The sequence below is a fragment of the Misgurnus anguillicaudatus genome, chromosome 5 (genome assembly GCF_027580225.2).
Source record: "Misgurnus anguillicaudatus chromosome 5, ASM2758022v2, whole genome shotgun sequence".
In the NCBI taxonomy this organism is placed as follows: domain Eukaryota; kingdom Metazoa; phylum Chordata; class Actinopteri; order Cypriniformes; family Cobitidae; genus Misgurnus; species Misgurnus anguillicaudatus.
The window spans coordinates 23,316,914-23,343,102 of NC_073341.2; the positions used below are offsets into that span (position 1 = coordinate 23,316,914).

General features: G+C 38.4%; 1 protein-coding gene across 6 annotated transcripts in view; it reads right to left on the bottom strand.

Moving 5' to 3' along the window:
* The window catches only part of grid2 (glutamate receptor, ionotropic, delta 2), a 485,524-nt gene that overhangs the window by 9,234 nt on the left and 450,101 nt on the right, over window positions 1-26,189 (bottom strand). For 5 of the 6 annotated variants that reach the window (XR_008634267.2, XR_008634268.2, XM_055168104.2 and 2 more), the window contains exons 14-15: window positions 16,215-16,381; window positions 2,573-2,813 (exon numbers count right to left, since the gene is read on the bottom strand). Coding sequence is in view for 4 of the 6 variants with exons in the window: in XM_055168104.2 (XP_055024079.2) it covers window positions 2,573-2,813; window positions 16,215-16,381 (408 nt within the window). In the remaining 2 variants the exon portion in view is untranslated. Of the gene's footprint in view, window positions 1-415; window positions 899-2,572; window positions 2,814-16,214; window positions 16,382-26,189 lie in introns of those variants that run through there. The other variant, XM_055168107.2, reaches the window with a different exon arrangement.

Genomic DNA, 26,189 nt, shown 5'->3' on the forward strand with positions numbered 1-26,189 from the left:
AGATGTCGAGGAAGCTAATGTTTGTACACTGAAAAAAATGATTCATTGAATTTAATCAATTTCTTCAAGGCAAGTGGTTGCAATCAACCTACTTAAGCTACATTTAAACAAAAAAGATTAGTAAAGCAAAGTAAAATATAAAACTTTTGTTTAAATTTAGCTTAAATAAATTGATTGCAACCACTTACCTTAAAAAATCGATTAAATTCAATGAATCATTTTTTTCAGTGTATGTGATACAGTTTGTATCTGCAACTTGGAATATTTCAAAACATTCCCGAGCTTTGCAACCCTAATTTATTATGCAGACCTGGCAACCCTGAACAGCTTTACAGCTTTAATCAGTATGCGTGTTTCCTGAGATCAAACCTACAACCGTTTGCACTGCTAACACCGTGCTCTGCTAAGCTAAGTGTCAAACCTTGCTTATTTATGTGAAACAATGCTATGAGATATGTTCTGCAATATAATTTCATATGCAATTCAGTGTCTGAACGCTACAGTGACCACTATACACACTGGTTTGTGCTCTTCACAGCATCATCCCTGGTCAGAAGATCCACTCTGTTTGTGGGCCACGAGTAGCCTGCTGCTGACCCTGACAGATGAAAGCTGGCTCATGGCAGGACTACTGGGGAGGAGGGCAGAAAAGACAATCCTGCCCACTGATCAAAAGCACTACAGAGATAATTTTGCTTTGGTTTGTTAGGTGGAACGCTGGAGATGAAATGCTGCGTTTTTTGGCCTGTGGTGAACTTGATGATGTCCCAGAGGGCGTGAGGAGAGGTCAGGTGTGTATGTCAGGGTCGAGGATGGGAATGGATCTCGATCGGAGTGATGAGTGGCGCTGTGTGAATGGCAGTGTAACATCAGGAAAGCAAACACGCACATGTGACAGCTGCAGGAGATAACAAGGAGCAATAAGGAAGATCTGAGTCTTTAAATCAAAGAAACAACGACAGCAACATCAAACAGGTTCATTTACGCCGATACGAACGTTCTGTCACCGCTTCATCTGCGTTACATTGAAGTCACTGAAGTGTTATAAATGTGAAATACAAACATTAAGTGAGTGTGGGATTGCTTGTTAATTAACCATCACTGGGTGCCAGATGTAAACAGATGTAAAGTGATAGTTCTGGAAAAACTAAGAATGGCTTTCAAATACAATTGATGGGGTTTTAAAAAGCCTTTTAAATGGCATTACAGTAAGGCCTGGCTTACAGTAATTATCCAGACAGTAACTTTTATCAGCACATGTCTTGGCCTTATCTGTTTATTCTTCTTTCCCATTAAAGATGATTGGTTGGCACTGGCAGGATATTAAACAAGATCATGTTCTTTTTGGAGAGGTGCGTTTTATTTATTACTCCATCAAAAAAATAATGTGTAGGAAAAGTGCTTTGTCTGCTGTTTGTAGTCTGTCTCATGCCGCCTACCTCTCCCTCTCATTTTAAACTTGGCTGATGGGTTCCATTTCATTCTTAAGGGGAAATTTAGGAGAGATGTTGCTGTCACGTTGAACTTGATATGCAATACCAACGCGATCGCATTGGTCTCCCCGATTAAATAAGGTTCTAACTATTACCTCCACAGATGCATGGCATTTAAACTAGGGCTGTCAATTTAAAGGTTAATTTTATAAATAGTAATACAAAGTGTTACTGCCTCACCTGTACGCTACCATGGGTAACGTGCCCAGATCATCCTTAAAACATAGCTTTAATGGTGCATGATTTTAATAACCATCTAGTAAATGTTTACATAGACCAATAATTAAAACACATTATGTGTGAATGGCCCTTAAAGGGACACTCTACTTCTTCGAAAATATGTCAATTTTCCAGCTCCCATAGAGTCAAACATTTGATGTTTACCGTTTTGGAATCCATTAAGCTGATTTTCGGGTCTGGCGGTACTACTTTTAGCATAGCTTAGCACAATCTACCGAATCTGATTAGATGCAGTGCCTGAAAATAGTCCCGTGCTATTGAAAGTTACCAAGGGGACTATTTTCGGGCAGTGCGTAATATCAATACGCCTGCTGCAGCCATGTTACATCAGCAAAGTCCTTGTTTATTACGCCAGTTTGAGAATATAGTTCCTAGCCATATCGGCCTAGAAAATCACAACTTAAAATTTTCTGTCGGTCTTAGTAGACGATGTAACTACAGAAGAGTTAAGTTTTAAATATTAAAAAAAATGTAGCACGATGCTAATGGTCTAATCAGATTCAATGGATTATGCTAAGCCATGCCAAAAGTGCCAGCGCCAGACCCGGCAATCAGCCGAATGGATTCCAAAACAGCGAAAATCAAATGTTCAACTCTAGGGGAACTGGAAAATGAGCATATTTTCAAAAAAAGTGGAGTGTCCCTTGAAGTCCACATTGCACAAACTCAATTGCTAAGTGATAATAGGCTGTTTAGATACAGAAACAAAACAAACACACTGACTTTTAAACCGTTCTGCTTTTAATTCTACTAAAATCTTTAGTAAATCGACAGCCCTAATTCAAACCTATCCTCTGGATAACAAAACCCACCCCCATTTTGACCTGCTGGACTCTTACCTCCTTGGAGGGCACTCTGGAGCCCTTCCTCCGTGTCCACCAGGTTTCCACAGTGGCGATGAGACAAGAGAGCACCACGCCGGCTGCTAGTACGAAGAAAACCCCAGCAAAGCTGTGGATGTCCAGCGCGCTGCCTGTCTTTCGAGTGCCCACTGGAGAGTACAGGTCACACGGGCTGTCCTGCGGCCACCACTTCAGCTTCAAAATGTCCATGTCACCGTTTTGCTGAAGCTCCAAGATCCTACACAGCAAAGAGTAGACACACTGTAGGAGCCATTGGGCATATTTTGGGTGTCGCTATGGGGGACAGAATGTGCACAAAGTATTTATAAACAGGTATTTCATTCACGAAAGGAAAGAGGCTTGGTGAAATGGATCACACACAGTTTTTACCACACACAGAAAGAGATGCACAAGCAGTTCATCATCTTTACCATCACCATCAAGTATGTATTGTTTTTGATTGTTAAATAAATAAGCAACGTGCTCACACGCACGCACGCACACACACACACGCAATGTACTATACAATTTTATTGTGCTCCAACAACAAAAATATTGTTATGCAATCAGATTTTAACACATCACAACACATTTACCTACATTTTGACACATTACTGTACCAATGAGATTCATTTGTCACCTTATAAATAACTCTGAATGATCACAGTCTGCTCAGTGGCATCTGTTGCTGCAGTGGTGATTATTTTTCTCAACACCAGGGGGCAGTATATCACCAGTAATACAGCACATCCTACTGCTTGCATCACAAAAAATGATTGTGTTATGATATAGTAATGGCAGCCTGTACTAATGCCAGTCCAGCACCTCAATTGAATTATAATGAACACAGGACATACGGTTGGGAGGGAATTTGCCTCATTGGTTGACTGATATGCATCGCACAGCGATCTTTCTCTGGCCTGTCTGCAGTCATCGTACAGTCAGCCTCAGAGGAAAAGACTTCCAAGTGCTTACATTCACATCCAAACTGCAGCAGCTGTGATAGGTTCCCATGAAAATGCGTTTACACACAAGAACATGTTTTCAGCAACGTCCAACCATTTATTTCGAAATGCATTTCTATATTTGATTTCCTGTCTCATAATACATTCAGGCAAAAATAAATCTTTTCGATGGTATTTCTTGTTTGAAATCAAAGGATGGATTTATTCACCAGGGTCGGAAATTATTTTTATAGATCACTTATGAAACACAGCCCACATATGCTGCTGGTGAGGTTTGTAGTTTGATAACAGGGAGCTGCAATGCAATGGGCACAATTCAAGCAATGTTCCTGCACCATACACAGTGAATGAGTAAGCAAATATAAAATCTATTTAATCATCCCACAAGCCACACAGCGCATTGTTTAGAATAATTCTGCAACATTTAGAAAAGCTCACTATGGCTCGCCTCTACTCATATTCAATTCATTTAAATTTGTATAGCACTTTTAACAATGCATATTTTTTCAAAGCAGATTTGCATAGTATAGTGTGTTACAATGCCTAGAAAGAAAAAAAAACTATGTAATGTGTTTATGTGGACGTGGAAGGAACCAAGAGTCCACAGGTTAATCAAAACTATACACGGTCAGAAACAATTGTGAAAAATGGTCCCAAGCTGTCACTGGGGCACTGGGTACCATTTCAGTACAGATATGTATATATTTTGGTACCTTTGAGGTACTAATATGCACACTTTATGTGCAATGGTGTACTTTTAAAAAGGGTACATCTCCAATGACAGCTATGGACCGTTTTTTTTCTACATACTGTAGGATAATTGGACCACATGCATGATAGCCTCATATTAATAATAACTCATTTGCTGTTCTATACACTTTAAAATGACTTAAAATAAAACAGGAGTCCATGCAATATGCAATGTAGGATACAGATGGTAAGACAATGTTTTTGGCTGGTGTTGGATGAATGTTCCACCATTATGGTGATAGATCAGTACCTTAAGCTATCTGCACATGGTTGTACATCCCCATTGATGTTTACTATTTCCCATTGCAGTAACTACCGTGATGAATGGCTTCGCCGATGAGACGGCTTTGTATTCAGTAACATAGCTATTCCTGTAAAATTCCTACTCACTGGAGGTCAGATTAGAACAACTGATCACAAGCACATGGAACAGCGTTCCCATAAAAATTAGTCTGTGACATTTATGAGTGTTGCCATGATGAATGTCAACACGCTTAATGGGTCAACATGCTATTTGTTGCAACAGCGCTGTGATAACAGTGTACTTGTGACAACATTGATGAAAGGAAAGCGTAAATTTGAGGTTTTTCTAAAATATGTGTTGATTACTCTTTTTTTATTGACCTTTACGGCCTTTGTATAGCTACTAAGGGGCATGCATGTATTAAATATGAAGTAAATGTTGGCTTTGTATTTGAAATTCACTGCTAACATCAAGAGACAGTGAAGCCTTTTTCAGTGAGCTATACCAATAATATTCAATATAAATTTATTGATTTATTACTATGAATAGGGAAAATGCAACGTTCAATATGGCCGCTCTGGCGACAGAAGTTGTGAGAGTTGTGTGAGGCGCTTGCCAACCTAGCTGAAACAACCTCAACCAATGGTTGTTTTAGTGCAATCTGAGTATTAATGGTACAGTTGATGTCAGGTTTAAAGGATTACTCCACTTTCATAAGAAATCCTGATAATTTACTCACCGCAACGTCATCCAAAATGTTGATGTCTTTCTTTGTTCAGTCGAGAAGAAATTATGTTTTTTGAGGAACACATTCCAGGATTTTTCTCAATTAAATAAACTTTATTGGACCTGAACAGTTTACAGTTTCAATGCAGTTTCAAAGCAGCTTCAAATGGCTCCCAATGAGACATGATCCCAAAACGAGACTTAAAGGAACAGTATGTAAGAAATTTATATCAATGAATCACAAAATGGCCCTGATATGTCACTAGACATTAAGAAATAATTTTCATTTCAAATACTTAAATCACTGACAACAGTGGTCTGGCCAGGATATTGTCATTTTAAAAGTGGAGTTGCAGCCCCCAACTGATGTTTATGTTGTCATTTTGTATTGGCCACCAGTTGTGTGATTGCAATACCAGTTTTAGCCACAAGTTTTGTGATTGCAATATCAGTTTTGGCCACAATCCTACATACTGTTCCTTTAAGAGTCTTATCTAGAGAAACGATTGTCATTTTCGGCAAGAAAAATAAAAAGTGTGCACTTTAAATAACAAATTCTCTTCTTGCACTAGCCATGTGATGCGCCAGCGTGACCTTACGCATTGCATAAGCACATCGAAAGGTCACACATGAAACTATCGCCCCAGTGTTTACAGGTGTGGAGAAAGAGCCGTTCCCACGTTGTTGTATGTGGAATGATATTAAATAATGTCTTTGTGTCAGTTTATTGTTTATGTGCGTTTCACATTTGTGACGTGTGACCTTTCGAGGTGCTTACGCAAATATGTAAGGTCGCGCTGGCGCATCACAAAGCTAGTGCAAGACGAGAAGTTGTGATCTAAAAGTGCTTATTTTGTATTTTTATTGTCAAAAATTACAAGACCTTTCACTGAGACCCTTATGCCTTGTTTGTGATTGTTTAGCATCCTTTGAAGCTGTGTTGAAACACTGTAAACTGTTGGGGTCCAATAAAGTCTATTAAATTAAGAAAAATCCTGTAATGTTGTCCTCAAAAACTTAATTTCTTCTCAATTAAACAAATAAAGACATAAACAATTTGGATGACATGGTGGTAAATGATCATGGTTTTTCTTTTAATGAAAATTGAGTAATTCTTCAATTGTTGGTCAGAAATATGCCATTTAATTAATAAACGATTAATTAATAAAGATATGTCTTTTCCTATTCAAGCAGACAGGACTTGCATGACTGAATTAACTTCAAACATGGCCACCTAGTGGCTCGACTTTGGCTATATTTTCATGCACTCTTTTGGAGGTACCGTATTTTTCGGTCTATAAGCCACGTTTTTTTCATAACTTGGCTGGTGCTGCGTCTTACAGTCAGGTACGTCTTGTAAGTCAGTATGAATTAATTTTGACATTTATGAGGCAAGAGACAACATTACCGTCTACAGCCGTGAGAGTCCGCCATATGCTGCTTCTGTATTTATGTAATTTAATAGATTCTGTAATGTGGAATGACGAGTCTGCGAACTTCACGCTATTTGCCTTGTTCGGTTAATTTAGCCTATTCAACCTTCCAGGTAAGTTCTGTATGCTATGGTTTATGGTTTAAATAACTTATAATCAGTGTTGGGCAAGTTAATTCCATAGTGTAATACATTATATATTACAAATTACTGTCATTTGAAAGTAATTAGTTACATTACAATATTACTGTCTCTAAACTGTAATGAGTTACACTACTTTTGCATTACTTTTGAGTTACTTTCATCAAAAGAACAGAAGTATGACGTGGCATTATAAAATGTTAAAATGTAGGTTGTTGCTGCTTATAAATCTAGAAGTTATGTGTTGGCCTTCGAGCTTTGAATAGGCACAGTGAAGACTTATGGCAAAATACAGTAACAACTGTCAGATGTAACATCACTGTCAGAATCATAAACATAGACAAATTATCTGGTAAAAGTCTGGTGAATTATGGTACACATACTGATAATATTACTTTAACGTACAGACATCTATTCAGCCTGCGCTGTTCTTTCTGCTATTATTTAGTTGAATAACTTGCCTTTCCAAAAATGTCTGTTCTTCGGCTTGGATTTAGTGAAACTATTTTCTAAAGAAACACGACGTACAGTCCACTCTGACTTATTTATGTTATTTCGTCTTAATGACGCACTATTGAATGATGCGGCTTATACTCCGGTCCAGCTTATAGTCCGGAAAGTACGGTAACCTGTCTCTAGGACACAGCAGCTTTTAAACTGAAAGTTTCAGCTAGTAACATTTTAATCGCTGACCTTTAAATGTAGATGTTTATAGACAAATTGTTCAGTTAGTAAAACATAATGCTTCAGGTCAAAGACTGCGTTTGAGTTACTTACAGTCTCTCTTCACAAGGGCGAACGATCATAGTTCAGTTTACACTGAAGTAGATTACATTTGCTATAAAAGCTCAGCCGGGAGGAAATTTAAATGGCTTGAGAGCTCAGTAAAAAGCAGAAACTTGCAAAAATGTACTTTGGAGGCCTAAATGAATTTGTAAGGAGTATAATTGTTGCCTTGGAAATGTAACAGAGAAAAAAAGATTCATATAAGCACAAATTTCCAAGACTTAATGTAAAGTTACAGTAATGTTTTTACATCCCTGCTGTAAAAAAATCCTTTTTTATTCTCGTCACCTTTCAAGGATGTTCACTAGAAAGTCTATTTCTGACCTTGTGGTTTTTCAGCAGCTGCTGCTGGGCAAATTAACAGCTCTGCTGCTTAATGAATGAACACCCCGGTGTTTTTAACAGAAGAGGGGCGATGTGATCCGCAAGCATTAGAGCCAGGCATTTCTCCTTCGGGAATCAACTGTCCAGTTTTCGCCCTTGAGAATTGAGACAAATGTTTGTCTTCCCGAGACTCGGGAAAGAGTGACAGTAGACGTCTCAGAGGGAACCAGATTTTGCCTTGTTTGTTGAGAAGATGAGCCCCTTGTTGGCCATATGCTGCAAGAAAGTCGCTGTAGATTTAAAGAAATTGAAAAACTTTTTTGAGTGTTCCCTTTTTCTCTACCGAGTTGACATTTTGCTCAAACAGCATCTCCCTCTTTGCTGTTCTTATTTAATAACTTTGCGGTTTTGCCCTTTCTCTCTTCATAACCCATGCCACGCTCGTGCTTTCACCTCGAAAAGTCGCAGAGAAACAACAGCTTGACAGCGGCAGATATTTTATTTGTTTTTTATTCCCTCTTGTCGAAAACTGGGTGTGATAAATAAAAAGCAAAGAGGTTAGAGGATGAATAGAGAGAGATAAGAGGCACGCCTCCAAAAAAAGTTGTCCTTTGAAAGATTTGCTAAGGCAAAAGCAAGCAACAAATTCACCTGCTCCTATCTGTTTCTGAGCTCAGCTGAATGGAGTTTGGCTGGCTGCGTTCCACGTCTCATATCAGGGGCTAAACATCGACCCTTGCCCCCCTTCAAAGCAGCCGTCCAGATCAACCTGATTCTCCATGACAACTGTGTGTTCAAGTTTAACCATGACAAGCTTTCGTTCAAGACCTTTTATGACATTGAGCTTGAATATTTCTGGGTGCGTTTCAAACTCTTTATTCTGTTCAACGTGGATCACGCGGGTTTGGGTTTGCGGTTCTCCCCTCAGGCCTGCCTGTCGTGTAGTCTACTCGCTCGTCTCTTGGGCCCTGCACGACGATTCGAGTGTGGACTGCTGGAGCTGTTGCTATGGCAACCAGCTGCGGCAGAAATGATCACGTTATTAGATGTCTCTGACTGCGGGCAGACAAACTACTTGATAAGCGCTGGGAAAACATGAAGAGAGAGGGAAAGAAAAGACAAAGGCGAGCAATGCTAGAGCTTCAACAGGAGATTTTCTTCTCGGTTTACAGTTTAGATTGGAAGATCGAAGGGGTGCAAAATATACAAAGTGATGGTAAACGACACTCGTGTCTCAGTCTAATGACCACCCATATAATTTCAGTATCGATCTACCTCTCTCTCCCTCTTTCTCTCTCTATGCATATGACTTGGATCATCAGTTTGTGTGCATGCAGATCGTTGAAGTGCAACATGCTACAGTAAGTACAAAGATGTCAATTTCATAGTAATCTTTTAGCTAAACATTTATCTTTAAATTGTAATACTGATGACATATGTGGCCCTGTTTGGGAAATCCAAGTCTCATAATCTAATTATAAGATTAGGAGCATTGAAGTTTGATTTCACTCAATGATTTCACTTTGATTTTAATCCATGACATTACTCAGTTATATGAAAGATATCAAGGTTATATTGGATTATTTGTATGAATTTCTCATCTTAAAGCAACACTAAAGAGTTTTTGCTCTTTGCTCCCCCTACAGGTTGGAAGCGGAAATGTCCATTACCACTGTCGTAATTAATTTAGCATACTGCAGCAAAGTTGGCTCTGACTGGATTGTAGGTCTGCCGTAAAGCAAGTTTTTGTAGATTTTACTCGAACTACAGGACCGCGACCCGACGGTTGGAAACTTCTTTAGTGCGGTTTTGGCCGAAAGAGGGCTGCAAAGTGAATGTGAAAGTTTCGAGTGGATGAATGACTGAAACTTTTTTGGAAACGTTATTTGAAAGGACAAGTTCGGTATTTTACACTTAAAGCCCTGTTTTCAGATTGTTTATGATGAAATAGAATGGTTTTGACTGAAATTTGGACATATGATGCTGGCCGGAGAATTTTCAGTTTCTGTTGTATGAGCCCCCACATCTACAATGGCTGTATAGGTGCACTGGAACAATCCTTTCTAAAATGCATTAAACTTTCGTTTACAAAGACGTGAAGCTCACCGAGTGGTCAGGTGTGTTCACTGATGTGCTCGCACGGGAATCGCTGCAAAGGATGTTTTCCAACAGGTGTTTTAGCATTCATTGTAAATTTGTGGATCTATTTTTCCAAACGCCTCACACCCGTATATTTTTCCGTTAAGAGCTTGAATAATAGACACTCCAGCCCAGGTGGTGGCGATAATCCACCTTTGCCAATTGCAAGAATACAAACAACGTTCCCGGCGCGGAGTAATACCTTACCTCACAGAACATCTAATACAAGTCAATGGAGTTGGACAAAAACTACGATAAAACCTGTTGGAAAACATCTGTTGCAGCGATTTTTGTGTGAGCATATCAGTGAACACCCCTGACCACTCGGTGAGTTTCACGTCTTAATAAACGAAAGTTTAATGCATTTTAGGAAGGATTGTTCCAGTGCACCTATGCAGCCATTATAGAGGTGGGAGGTGATACAATAAACACCCGAAAATTCTCGGGCCAGCATCAAATGTCCAAATTTCAGTCAAAACCGTTCTATTTCATCATAAACAATCTGAAAACAGGGCTTTAAGTGTAAAATACAGAACTTGTCCTTTTAGGTAAAAAAACTCTTTGGTGTTGCTTTAAAAATAAAAGATACTTTCAGTTATGTCAGACAAAAAATGGTCAATAAATGGTCCCCAGCTGTCACTAGGAAAATACCCCAACCCTTGCACCTAAAGAGTTTGTTTTAGTACCTCAGAGATACATAGGGGTACCAAAGAATCCATATTAGTATCTCCAAGGTACAGTACCAAATGTATACAGGTTAGTACCAAAGTACCAAATTAGTACCATTAGTACCAAATGTATACAGGTATATATGAGGACATTATAAAGGGTACTGCCCCAGTGACAGCCTGGGACCATTTTTTTCTAACGGTGTGGGCTCTGATGCAGGATAAATCTGCAGTGTTAACATCATATTTATGACCAAACTCAGCTCTTTTAATGGCAGATCTGTAGTGCTGTTCTGTTCTAACGATTTCTATCAGATGGACAAGGAGTCCAAAATGTCATGTGTTCCCAGCACCATTTGCTCAGGGACCGGCTTTTGTGTAAACAGGCGACATGTGGCTGTAACCAGCCTGACATGGGTATCTGCCCTGAGGAGTAGAAGCAACCTCACATCTGTCCTGAAAATTGACTGGCACTGTGCGCTGCAAAATGTCAGGTATAAGTGGAGCTCGCTGCGTTCGGTGCCATTTTTAATAGGGTAATTGGTCTTCACTCTTGGTCCTGATTCATATAATAACTTTATATATATATAAGATTTTTTATATTTTCTTAAAGGGGACATTTTACAAGATTTTTTTAAGACGTAAAATAAATCTTTGGTGTCCCCAGAGCACGTATGTAAAGTTTTAGCTCAAAATATTACATAGATAATTTATTATAGCATGTTAAAATTGCCACCTTGTAGGTGTGAGCAAAAATGTGATGTTTTTGGGTGTGTTCTTTAACATGCAAATGAGTTGATGTCTGCACTAAATGGCAGTGCTGTGGTTGAATAGTGCAGATTAAGGGGCGATATTATCCCCTTCTGACATCACAAGGGGAGCCATAATTCAATTATCTATTTTGTCACATGCTTGCAGAGCGTGGTTTACCAAAACTAAGTTACTGGGTTGATCTTTTTCACATTTTCTAGATTGATAGAAGCACTGTGGATCCAATTATAACACTTAAACATGGAAAAAGTCAGATTTTCATGATATGTCCCCTTTAAGACATGAGAGTTGCATAGAGCAAAAGAGAGATATTGCTACAAGACTCTCTCTCTCTCTCTCTGATGTTTTGCCTTCAATTAAAGCAACTAATTGTATTAATATATATATAATATATATATATATATTAATCTGTTTTTATCTTTCCTCTCTCTGACGCACCACGCACAGACCAGCACACCAATCAATATTGTGTAATTTAGACCTCAACCAAGAAACAATGATTTTATACATGCATGACCGATTACAGACTAAATTACACGTTACATGTATGGTACTCAATAAACAATAAATCTTTTAATACATGGTCTGATTAAAGGCAGACCTCAGCATTCTATGCATTTATATACAGAACATCAAACAACACACACACACAAAGGCATGCATTCAGTCCCATGGAAACAGCAGCGAGAAGATGGCTGCCTGTGGCTTGAAACAGAAAGGTTTTCTTAAAATCCCCTCTGATTTTACACAAAATCACTGCGGTATTCCTAGCTGACAATGTCAAGTGATTATAGTGCAGTAGTGGTTATATGGATTTTATTTTTCCTGTCATTTCAGTATCAAGTTTTTCGTTCTCCAGCTTCTTTACTCAGGCACTATAAGGTAGCTGTGTTGATCCGCCGTCCTCTTTTAAGCACCTGACACTGACTTAAAATTGAGCATGTATCGACTTTTCCAACAACAATAGGACCACCGTTCAGTGCTAACAGATTTTTCTCAGCAAGTCATTGTACTGATATTTCAATATAACAGCTTCACTCCGAGTGAGCTATTAAACACGGCGTGGATTCTCCATTCAGCGCCACACAGCAGCAGAGCATAAAAACACGTTGCTAACCGTTAAGAAACGTATGTTGAAGCATTTCGTCGCCACTGGTGCATCTGCTCTGCAGTGCTAATGTGCCTTTTAGGTGAGGTAAAAAAGTTTCTCCTTTCAATTTTAAAACCGAGTTCCATTGACTTGCTAAATTTGAAAAGTCTCTCGTATAATTTTACTTTGAAATTACATTTTCATAGTTTCAGAAACCACAGGGAACACTGTAGTTCTAACTGCTCTAATTTTATTAAAATTATGGTTTATGCCTGTTCAACAGCATCTCAGTAATGGAGAGAAATTAAATATGTCTGCAAAATTGTTGCATGTTTGCTTTAATAAAGACTACAAATCAGTGTGAACAACACACAGCTTAGTCAAAGATAAACAAATGAAAGATGTAAGTGAAATTAACATTTCTTTTTAAAGTCACAGATGAAGGATCAGCTACATTTTTGATACAAAAATTTTATGCAGAGACAACCATAATGGTGCTTTTCCATTGCATAGTACCCCATGGGTCAGGTCGGGTCAGCTCACGTCACTTTGCCTTGGTTAGCTTTTCCATCGAGTTTAGTATCACTTCAGAGTGGGATTATAGGCGTGTCATTATATTTGCGCTGCCTACTGCTGTGACATCATACAGCAGTGAAGTGAGAGCATCATTAGCATGCTATACATTCCCATACATTCATATATTTGTCAGTCCGCCACAAATCAAAATTGACCACCACCAATAAATGTTTGCAAATGGTGTTTATCACTACCTCTGTCTTACATGACAGTTTTTCTACAAACACCCGTGGCATCAGTCGACGTGCTCCGCTGAGCCACATTTGCAAGTTGCAAAATGTCACGCATTTTCACGTCGCAAATGTGCCGCCACAAACCGCAAGTCTGGAAAACATTGTGTTCCTGATTCTGAACCTGTGGAGGATTATCACCGCTAACAGAGTTGGTAACTTACAGCAAAGCACAGATGACAACAGGTTTGCTCAAGACCGCGCAAGCACAAAGCTAAACCTAATCTTACGTTTAGCACAACGCGTCACGATTATCTGAGACCAATCAGTGATCTTCATTGTTTTCACATTACATGCTTGGAACCCCAACCGAGGTGGTACAAAAAAAGTAACGGGTCCTACATAGGGGAGAGCGGGGGCGAAAGTAACGTGGGACGAAAGTAACAAAGCAATTTTCTCCGAGCCCTGATAACATTTGCATCCCAAACTATGACAGCATTTTTAGCACCCTTGACAGAGCTGATAAATAACGCATTATTTTCTCACCGTTTTATGCGTGTAGGTCCAGAAAGGTGTTTTCAACCATGATAAGTAAATTCCAAAAGTGGTCATTTTTTTCTTATAGTGCGTTGTGTTTCTGGTTTCATGTGTTATAGCACTGATCAATCTAACACATCCCGAAGTTCTGCTGCTAAAACTGTTATATATGTTAAAAATTTATATTATTCTAATTTGATTTGATTTGATTTTTTTATAGTGTTCAAATTATTGAAACATTTTATTCTCAACAATTTAAGTTTGTACTGTTGGTTGCTTTTGAAACATTTGATAAAACTGAAATTTAAAATAAAAAATGTAATTTCATTATTTTTTTTTTACAAAGATAAATTACAAAATATGTTTGCAGTTACATATTAACAAGGTCATAGTCATGTATATTTAATAAAAACAAGTGTAACACGAAAATCGATCTTTTTTTGTGTGTTACTTTCGTCCCTGCTGTCAGGGTCAAAAGTAACAATTCCCTACTGATGTTTAAATTGAAATTACACTGAAGTTGTTTTACATTTGTTCAAAATTCGACCTGGTATTGATAGACCACACTTGTGAGTTACTCACCACAGCAAAAATATATCTCTGCATAAAACTTTATCGTTTAAAAATAAGTTTTTCTGAAAAATTTTACTTTCGCCCCCGCTCTCCCCTACTGTACCCAGTGGAAAAGCCCCCAAAAGTAAGTTGACCCGACCCAAACCATGGGGAACTATGCAATAGAAAAGTCCCATTAGTGTGCAAAAGATCCCTAAACAGCAAACCCAGCGTGAGTTTGAGTGGAGCAATCAGTTTGTCCGACCAATGGAAGACAGAGAGAGAGTTCAGAAAACCAGTTTGAAATCAAAACAATTAAATAATAAAAAAAAAATTTTTTTAAAGCCATGCCAGCTTCTATGGCTATATGGTAATTGCGAAAATCTATGTGAATAGCGAGAAATGTTTCAAAACAAATTAGAAATGTTAGAAATGTATTGCTGAAACACATTATGGTGTTAGTCCGTTAATCAGTTTTTCTCAATTTCTGAGTTTAAAGGACAACTTCGGTATTTTACACTTAAAGTGCCCATATTATGAAAAACTCACTTTTTCTGGGTTTTGTGGTGTTATTTTGTGTCTCTGATGCTCCCACACGCATACAAACTTGGAAAAAAATCCATCCATGCTGTTTTGAGTGAGATACACGTTTCTGAATGTCCTCTGCCTTGAGTCTCAGATCGCGCGAGTTCAAACTCAGCTCCGTTGTGACGTCACAAAACGTTTCGTCACATTCAGTTTGAATTTACCCGCCCACCACCCCACTCGCAGGTCTCCACCCACCAGGGAGCTAGAGAGAGCACAGAGCAGTCAGTCACTTTGCTGTTACCATGTCTCACTGAAATAACATAGCTATTTGGATATTATGGATTATACTCCCGCCTAGTTTTAAAAACAAAGTTTTAACGCGTGGTTATTGGAACCCGGAGTATTCTTATATACGGTGTGTTACGACGCAAATAGTCATCAGATTGTAGGCGATAAGACCTTCATGCGAAATCTGATCTTTTGCAGCGATTTTTGTGTGAGCATATAAGTGAACACCCCTGACCACTCATCATATGCATCATATGTCCAAATTTCAGTCAAAACCGTTCTATTTCATCATAAACAATCTGAAAACAGGGCTTTAAGTGTAAAATACCGAACTTGTCCTTTATGATTTTTTTGGGAGGGCTTTAAATCATAGCTCAATAATCATGCACTGGAGCAAGCAAGCATGGACCCACCCATAATACAATCATGAGCATCCATTAAGGTTGTATTTGAAAGATGACAGCTCATGACAAGTTGGCGTGGTTTCAGCTTTGAGAGTGGAGATTCCTGCCTGTTTTTCCAGGATTTTATTTTATTTACTTGCCATTTTTTTAATCATTCAAATTTGACTGGGCGGTTAATAACACATTTTTTTTCTGTGGTGTGACAAACTGAGAACACAAAAATCTGGTTAGTGTGCATGTTACATAACATAACCTAGTTATGAAAGATTTAGTAAAGCTATAATTTATGAAAATAACGTAATGATATTCTGAATGTACAGCCGTAACAATGAAGAGGTGTTGTTGGCAATAAAATAGTGCAGATTGCTTACAATGCCTCCATATGTTGCTATGCACACACTAAAGCGCAGCCTCGAGTGCTTTTATGGCCTTTTAGAAAGGTTTCAATCTTAGTAAGCTGCAGACAGGAAATCATTTGAAAAAACACTATTGCTGAAACACCAGAACTGATACATACAGTACAGTTTGAAAGTGTTATCATACAGTACCTTTGAGAAAAGATGTCCCTGTAAGCACTGCCGTGCTGCATCGCGATGCCATAGCCTCTATCAGCCACACTGTTGCTTACGGTGTAGAGCGAACAGTCCTCATCATTAATGGCCACATACTCCAGAACAGCTGCGTCCCACACAAATGCAAAACGGCCGTACTTCACCTAAGAGGATGAGGAAAAACAAACGTATTTACACAAAGAACCAGAACATTTTTAGGAAAGCGAATGGTAATAACATTCAAACAGAGAGCCATATGGGGAAGGAGAGATTCAAAACCAAATCAGGAGAAAACAAACTGGCCATGCGACCAGGTGCCGAGCAAGTGGCTAGTTTACATTAAGCTCTTCTGACGCAAAACAATCATGTCTAAAATACATAAAATGATCGCAGCAGGGCCCTTCACTTAAGTATGGCTAAGATGCTACGCTCAGGCACATTTTATATCTTCTTAGTTTATGTCTAACTTAGGCGTCATTGTATCTCAGTTTTATTGCTGACAAAGTTGGTTCTGCAGATAGGATCGTTGTTTCATTCAACCATCATGACAGGCCTCTAAATGCTCAATATGTCTCCCTTTGTGTCTTTGAGACATAGTCAGTGGCTTCAGAGATCAAATTTTTCGAACATCATGCTAAATGATATTTCACACAGTGAATCCAACTACTGTATAAAAAAAAATATTGATATTCAAATTCAATATCCAAGATGATTTTGTTGAGCAAGTCAAGTGAAAGATGACCCTCTATGCCCTAAGAGAAAATGTCGAGATCTGGTATAAAAATCAATGTAGTTTTAATGGAAAACAGATTTTATAATACTTTGCAGTCCAACATCCTACGGCATGTCTTTAAGAAATCTGTTTTTTAATTAACATTGTAAAAAGGTGTATGCATTTCATTGTGTGTGTGTGTGTTTGACTTTTAAGCAGAAACATTTTAATACTCTCCTCATGAAATTTTCAAGCATTTCAAAACTGCACCAGGACTGACCAACATCAAAGATGCTGCCTTCTGAGAAATCGCTATTAAACCAGTAAACATCTTATTTACTACAAGAGTTTCACCAGACGTACCACGTAACTAGATCAGCATGCAAAGGCACCAGAAATGGGCTGTAAGTGGCTCCTGGCTTAAGAAAACACTGAGTTGTCAGGAGTTTATTTTGATAAGGGGAGCAGCTATTTTACGGCAACGAATGCTGATGCTCACAGATGTGAAGAAAGCAGACATCTGCACTGCAGGCATCAACTGATAACTCTCACCCTCGTTCTGAGTCCCTTTACAAGAGTTCAATTTACTTGTGTGCTTGTTATGGAGCTTTGGAAATGGGCTCATAACATAATTCCTAGGATGGCATCCTACTGAATTAGATGTTGATTGGTTTTGTTAACTGATGATTACCCATATGAAAAAAGACAAAATTACATCTTTTCAAAATCGGAATTGTTTTTTTCTAGGCAGCAATGAAATTAAAGGGGCAGTTAACCCAAAAATGATTTACTCACCCTCATGTGAGCAATAGCCGTCTATTATTTCAGAGTCTAGGTTAACTATAGACCCAAAATATTCCCACTATGAGTAACCCACTTCTGGACAAAATACAATTGAATATGGTTGCATGTCGTTTTAGCCAAAATAACTTGCAAGATGTATGATATTTCATGATGTAAGAAAGTCAACAGTAATTACAAGCTTGGTTTACAATAACACGTTTAGTTTTCTAAAGTTGAGGCTTAAAGGGACACTTCACTTTTTTTGAGAGTGTGCTTATTTTCCAGCTCCCCTAGAGTTAAACATTTGATTTTTACCGTTTTGGAATCCATTCAGCTGATCTCCGGGTCTGGCTGTACCACTTTTGGCATAGCTTGGCATAATCCATTGGGTCTGATTGGACCATAGGCATTGCGCCTAAAAAAATAACCAAAGAGTTTCGAAATTTTTCCTATTTTAAACTTGACTCTTCTGTAGTTACATCGTGTACTAAGAATGACGGAAAATTAAAAGTTGTGATTTTCTAGGCCGATATGGCTAGGAACATACTCTCATTCTGGCATAATAAATCAAGTACTTTGCTGTAACATGGCTACAGCAGGTCCAATGATATTACATATCTGCCTAGAAAATCTCAACTTTTAATTTGCTGTCGGTCTTAGTACACAATGTAACTACAGAAGAGTCAAGTTTTAAATACCGTACTTTCCGGACTATAAGCCACATCGGAGTAGCCGCATCATTCAAAATTGTTATATATATTTTTTTATAAAATATTTCACAAAATCCAAGCCGAAGAACAGACATTTAATCTGGAAAAGCAAGTTATTAAACTAAATAATAGCAGAAAGAACAGCAGGCTGAATAGATGTCTGTACGTTAAAGTAATATTATCAGTTATTTAAACGATAAATCATAGCATACAGAACTTACCTGGAAGGTTGAATAGTCTAAATTAACCGAACAAGGCAACTGGCGTGAAGTTTGCATACTCGTCATTCCACATCACATACTAGAATACATACAAAAATACAGAAGCAGCATATGCCGGACTCTCGCAGCTGTAGACGGTAATGTTGTCTCTTGCCTCATAAATGTCAAAATTAATTCATACTGACTTACAAGGCGCACCTGACTATAAGACGCAGCACCAGCTAAGTTAAAAAAAAAATGTGGCTTATAGACCGAAAAATATGGTAGGAAAAATATCAAAACTCTTTGTTTTTTTTTAGCGCAATGCTAATGGTCTAATCAGATTCAATGGATTATGCTAAGCTATGCTAAAAGTGGTACCGCCAGGCCCAGAGATCAGCTGAATGGATTCCAAAACGGTAAAAATCAAATGTTTAACTCTAGGGGAGGTGGAAAATGAGCATATTTTTAAAAAAAGGTGGAGTGTCCCTTATATCGTTTTAATATGAACGCCCTTTACAGGCACTGTCATTATATTTCTATCTTCTTCACGGCAATAATGAAATACGTCCATAACAACATGTTTGTCATTTAACATAAGTAAATTAAAACAGTGGACCATATATGTGAGTTCATCATGTGTGCTCTGCATTGGGCTATGTGTGAATAATCCGAAAATAAAAACTGCATGTAAACAGGAGTGAAGAGGTTAGCTCCAGTCATGTAAACATCTTACTGCGATTAAGTCCTTTATTATTGGAAATAATCGCATTATTGGTGTGCATGTAAACGAGCTCAATGACAGTGCTGTGTCCAGACCAAATTCATTGAACGCAGAAAAAGATACACAAAAACTGAAAGAGTCACAAGTGGTAAAAGAGTGAGAGAATTCTTGACCCAGAACACATTACTGATAGGAAAGTGAACAAGAGCAATCAATGTTGCTATGATTTTAATTGTGCCAAGGTAATTATTTCAAACCATTTTCTCTACAACACATAATGCTCAGTGCATCCTAATAAGCACATCGCTTTAAGATGAGGTATCAAGCACACACCTCATTACATTCATATTGCCATTTCCTCCTGACAACAGGACATTGAGTTAAAGATAAACACAAACATTGAATGTGAGCGTGCTGGAATTTGTTACTGCATCATTTCATTGCTTTGGCAAAATGACAAAACAACAGTGGCATTCCTGTGATATTTGCAGAGAAGTAAAGCTCTGTGGTATAGAATGAATGAATGAAAGCTTTTATTAAATCAATATCTTCCAAAAGGACACAGCTGCATAATTTTGATCATGTACCGAGCATTTTTACAGCGCTGTTTTACAACATAGTTCATTCAAAGGCATCCAAGTGAATCATGATATTGTTACAGATTTGTTGTGGACACACCTTTACAGCTTATAAATATATATATAATATATATAATAAAGCTGGGTACTTGAGAGAATTTGATCATCGAAACCAGACTTGTCAAGTTTGCCTTTAAGAGGTTGAAGAAATCTCACAGCTTTCAAATCTCAGAACTAAATATGTTCATGTTTAGGACTGAAATATTCATCTAGAGATCTTTTAGAAGTAGCCTACAGTAATGCAGCTCCTGTAACTTGTCATCTGCCAACTTCTAACCTTAAAAACTAAGTTCAAAAAATTGCTGATTTCCCATGTACTTTCATGATGGACTGCTTTGGAAAATCTTTATCAGGTTTAGACTCTAAAGGTCAGACGCACAAGCCGCATTAGAAAGCATACTCCAGAGTACCAGAGTAAATGTGAAGAGAGGCCTGGCTCATCTGATGGAAGACATTCCTGCTGAGTGATCATCTCCCAGGACGACAAAACTGAGAGCCAATCAGCTTTGTCCTCAGCTTTCCTGCTGAGACTTCTTCAAAAGGCTTCGGCTCAAGGTCCCGGAGGCCGTCGCACCAGCTCTAAGACTTTGTACATTGAACAGCCTGACCTCCATTAAGGATGGTTTTATCCCGTTTCAGGGATTGGTCTCCAGTGACAAAGTAGGCTCACTCGTTTCTATCTACACAAGTTTTCATTAGATCCATTTATGTTTAAATTCCTCCAATTTCCTTTAACTTTATCTTTTAACCCATGATTACGCTCTTACTGACACTGACACGCATTTTCAAGTGAATCCAAAGTGAATCGCAAACGCTAAATGTTTATATAATTGATACTACGTCTCTACTGATTTTGCTCCTAATGAAAAATTCATACATTCAGACTTCAACTGAGCTGAACTTGAAGTCACGATTAAAAAATTATACTTTAGATTTTTTCTTTTAGAGATGTAAAGTGGAGGACAAGAGGCGGTGGGGGCTAAATGGAACTTTTGTCTTTTTTGAGTTAAACTCACTGATTTGGTCACAGTGGTTAAAACCCACTAGAGGGAAAATACTATTGTTTTTTCCAATATTGCATGTCATCAGACCAATTGTAATACAGTGCATCATATAGACGGTTTCTCACGCGTGCTCAATTCAATTAAATACAATTATATTTTATTTATATAAAATATTGTTTAATTGTTTTAAAGCAGTTTTACATTTATAAAGTAGGAGAAAACAGAAAAATATGTGGACAACGTAAGAAACAGAGTACAGCAGCTAAGTTTAAACTGTACTAGTGAGCGTAGTAATAATTTAACGTATAGAAGAGAGTTCTAAGTTAAAGGCAGGGTGCATGATTTTTTTAAAAAGCTTTGGAAAAAGAAGTCGGGCCAAGTACCAAAACACACTTGTAGCCAATCAGCAGTAAGGGGGCGTGTCTACTAACCGACATTGTTGCCTGGGTTGCGTATGTGTGAGGGGGATCTACCAGAAGAAGGTCCAGATTCTATTGGGGTAGGGGCATGTTTATTTAGATGATTTCAAATGTAAACATTGTCTTTCAGAGATCAAGCACCCTGCCTTTAAGCCATTGTTAGCTGACTCCCTAGGGGTTGAAAAAAACTACTTAGCAGAAAAAAACCATGATTTAATCAGGAGGAAAAAGTCCTACGAAGAAAAGTCCCCTTAAGAGAGAGCCAGACATAGCTGATTCTATACAGGATACACTGTATATTAAATACTATTTGTGAATAAATTTTGTTTATGTAAATGAGGAAAAGTCATTTCACTCTCCGGGTAAATACGGCATACCGCAGGGATCAGTTTTAGGTCCTATCCTTTTCTCGTTATATATATTAGCAGTATTTTAAAATGTATGCGATATTTAGCCAGTGTAAAGATGCCAAAATTGGGCTTGTGTCATTGAACTTCTTAGATTGAGTAAGCACTCTTTCATCGGCATTTTGAAATAGCTGAAGCTTGTTTTTCCTGATTTGCATGACAACCCCGAGTAACGAGTTACAATAGTCTATTCTTGAGGTCATAAAAGCATGGATAAGCTTCTCTGCATCTGATGCAAACAGCACATGGCGTATTTTTGAGATATTTCTAAGATGGAAGAATACTGTGAGGCAGACGTTGGAGATATGACTACCGAAATATAGATTGCTGTCAAACATCACACCTAGATTCTAAACTGTGGAAAATTGCACAACAGTGCAGCTGCCTATGGGCGATACGGTTCAATAATAAGTATCTCTGTCTTATTGGAGTTTAGCTTAAGGAGTTATTTGTCATCCAGTCAATGATATTGCTAATACAGTCTGTTAGCTGAGAAAACTGGTGTGTTTCGCTAGAATGTGAGGAGATGTAAAGCTAGGTATCATCTGCATAGCAGTGAAAAATTGTGTTGTTTCCTGATAATGTCTCCTAGAGGTAACATATATAACAAGAAAAGAATAGGACCTAGAACTGATACCTGTGGTACGCCTATGTAACCGGAGAGTTACATTGACTTTTCCTCATTTACATAAACAAAGTGATAGCGGTCGGTACAATATGATCTAAACCAGGCCTGACCACTGATGCCAACATAGTTTTCTAGTCTATTGAGTAAGATTGTGTAATCTATTGTGTCAAAAGCTGCACTAAGGTCTAGTTATATAAGAATTGAGATTTAACCACAATCGGATGTTTAAAGGAGGTCATCTGTAACTCTAAGCAGTGCTGTCTCTGTGCTATGGTGGGGCCTGAATCGTGGTTGGAACTTTTCATACGTACTATTATTCACTAAGAATGTGCATAATTGGCTTGCCACTACTTCTTCTAGTATTTGAGAAAAAAAGGAGATTTGAAATTGGTCTAAAATTATTAAGATCACCCATTGTCGAGGTGAGGCTTTTTAATGAGGGGTCTAATAACAGTTTGAAAGCTGTTGGAACGTATCCTAGTTCTGGCGATGAGTTAATGATATTAAGTATGGGGTCTCACATCAGGAAATACCTCTTTAGTAATTGCATGTTGCCATGGTTACGAAGTTAACTTCTGTCTGTGTTTGTTTATTGGTCGGGCAAATGGCTAAACTGACCTCTGAAACAAATACCTTTTCGAAAATAAAAATGTTTTAGTTTCCTAAAGATGAGGGGTTATGAGAGCATGGATCATCGCTGTGCAAAGAGAGGTTTGGCAGTCAGACAAGAATTCAAATCGCTAACATTGTAAACATTCATTTTACACAGTAACGTTAGCTCAGTGTAGCAGTTGATATGCTTTAGATATATCTGAACGAATGTAATTTACTTTAAGTTTGGGCCACAAAACCATTTGTTTAAGTTGTTTCCGCTGCAACCATTTATACTACTTTTATGATGTCATTTTTTTGAGCTGACAGATGTGGTCACTATGAAATGTTGTATGAAAAAAGCTGCTATAAATTTCTAATGGGAGAACCGAAAAGAAATCCCACAGACCCCCCATGTCAACATGCGCAAATTTACAGCTGGGATAAATATGTTTAAAGAGTAACTAAACCCTAAACCAACTTTTTTTAGTTAATGATCTGTAAGAATGATGCTTTATTTGTGCTGTTCATTGATTTTAGTAACTTTTTTGACATTTGGATATAAAGTGTTTCAATACTACAATAATATGATGTAGAAACGTCTCAGTGCTGCCCCTTCAGGTTGAATGGTGGCTATTGCAGTTGAATTTTCCTATTGGATGTTGGGTCCAAAAAATGCCTCATGAAGTAAGCAGGTTCAAGCTCACCACGCCCTTGTTACGATCTCACCACACACTTGGTACGAGCTTAGTTCACACTAGAGGTCTACACGGAAGACCCGAGACCCGAAGACCCGGGACCCGACCCGGGACCCGTACGGGTTCGGGTCTATATTTTAAATGATCAGCCGGGTCCGGGTCGGGTCTCAATCTATTACTTCGGGTCCGGGTCTGTTTAACATTGTGGGTAATACCCGAGGTCGATCGGACTCGGAGAACACACACTCACATTTAAATAAAATATTTAACCAGCAACAAAAACTTAGATGAACTGTCGCATACATTTTTTCTATGACGCTAAAGTTGCGTTAAAAAGTTTATATTTGGTTGCTCCAACCAGGCAGCTAACGCGCATGCGCTCTTGTAATGTTTCTCTGGCTACCAGTCAGGAGCTTCTGCAGTGAGACGCAATGACTTTACCTTTGAGAATTGGCTATTTTATTTATACCATACCGCGCATTTTGCACTGACGTGACTTCTATAATTTTTATAATAATATTATAAATTGACTGTCTTGCTATTATATCTAAAGTTTTCGCGACTCTGCTCAAAGAGCACAGAGATGATAGCAAAGTAAAGCTAACGAAAGCAGCTATGACACCGAACGAGCAATCGTTATTATAATCCAAATGGGCAAACATTATTGAGCAAGTTGACCCGATACACAACAAAGTGGACTTTTAAAGCTGGAATAAGCATTAAACATTTCAATCGTCAAGAGAGGAATAACATGGATGGAACTTTCTTGGAAATAAGGATTGTGCATCACACACAGTCAGGTACAAGGAGGGAGAAGACTAACTTCTAACGTTATGGGTAAGACAAAAAGTTTAATTTTCGCTACTTGTTTATTGACTTATTAATAACATTTAGCTAAAGAATATTTGCCGGTCGGGTCTGTTTCTTCCCGGACGGGTTCGGGTCCAGCTTTTAAATAATAGACGGGTCCGCGTCGGATCCGGGTCCAGCTTTTAAATAATAGACGGGTCCGGGTCGGTTCCGGGTCCAGCTTTCAAAACAACAGACGGGTCCGGGTCGGTTCAGTGTAGCACATTTACGGGTCTGATCGGGTTCGGGTAGGAATTTTTGGACCCGTGTAGACCTCTAGTTCACACCTCTATCTCCGTTGGGATCTGCCCACTTTTCTTGCATTTTTCAAATATTGCCAGTGGGTGGAGTCAGGCTCTGACCAGGGGTTAAGTTAGGCTTTAAAGCCTGGTATAAAAATGTTTTTTTTTGGTCTATGGGCCGGATTAACTAAACGGGGCAAATTAGTGCGAGAGCGCAAATCCAAAAAAAAAAAAAAAAACACAGATGGGAGTGGTAATATCTGTGTGTTACTTACTAAAAAGGTGTAAATTAAATAACACAGCTGCAACAGTTGATTTCCATAATGATCAGCACAATCTACTAAGAGCAGCGTAAATTAGGTCAGGGTTGCAAATAGGTGTGAGTGCAGGTGCGGGTGATCTACTAACACCTGATGCGCTTGAGATCAGCACCACTGAAAATGCAGGGTGTGAAAACCCAGCCAACGATAAAACACTGAAAAGAACTGGAGGGAAAAAAAATCAAGGTTTACCAGTAATATTACACGCGCAAACATTAGTAAATCGGGTTGCAAGAAAACATTTAAATAATCTCCTCCCATAACTTTTGAGTCTGAAAGGGAATCTCCTAGAAAAGGTTGGTCGCAAAAATAACTAGACAACATCTTGTCAGTGCTAATTATCCACTGCACGTCTTAAGCAAATCTGGCCGTAAATAGCAAATTTTGCCCTTCAATGAAAATAATAAGCATGAAAATAATGAAAGAAATTTTATTGGCTCCTTTAACCAATATAAATGAAGTAATCATGCAGAAACAAAAGTCTGTGTGTCTGAAGCTTTTTGCAAAATCATGTTCTTCAAGTAAAAAAATGTCATGGATTTCATATAGAGAGAATCAGCGAGGAGCTTCATTAATTAGCGGTTTAAGGAAGGGACAGCTGAGCAACGGTCTTCACAGAGTCTCATGCAGGCTACGCTGAAACCACAAACCCAGGTGGCCTGCGCTCGATGGAGACAACATAGAGAGACACCAACATGTGACAACTTCCTCTCCCGTGTTTCATCCGCTCTCTAATTAGCTTTGAGCTGTCATTAGTACTTTACATCCAGCCGAAAATGAAGGAAAAGCAATTAATAGTCTATCAAAGACCATATGCAAAAGGACGTACCTCTTTCCAAAGACAGGATCTATAAGGGAGAGCGGAATAATTAGGGACAGATGTTGGAAAAACAGTCCAGGACAGCTCACTGAGCTAGAACAGAAAAAGTGTTGCTAATGGGATATGGCATAAATCTTTAGATTTTTAGTTTTCAATCTGCTGTTTTGAAATATTACAAATACAGTCCTTGAATCCACACAGACTAAGGAATAATTGGGGGAATTGTG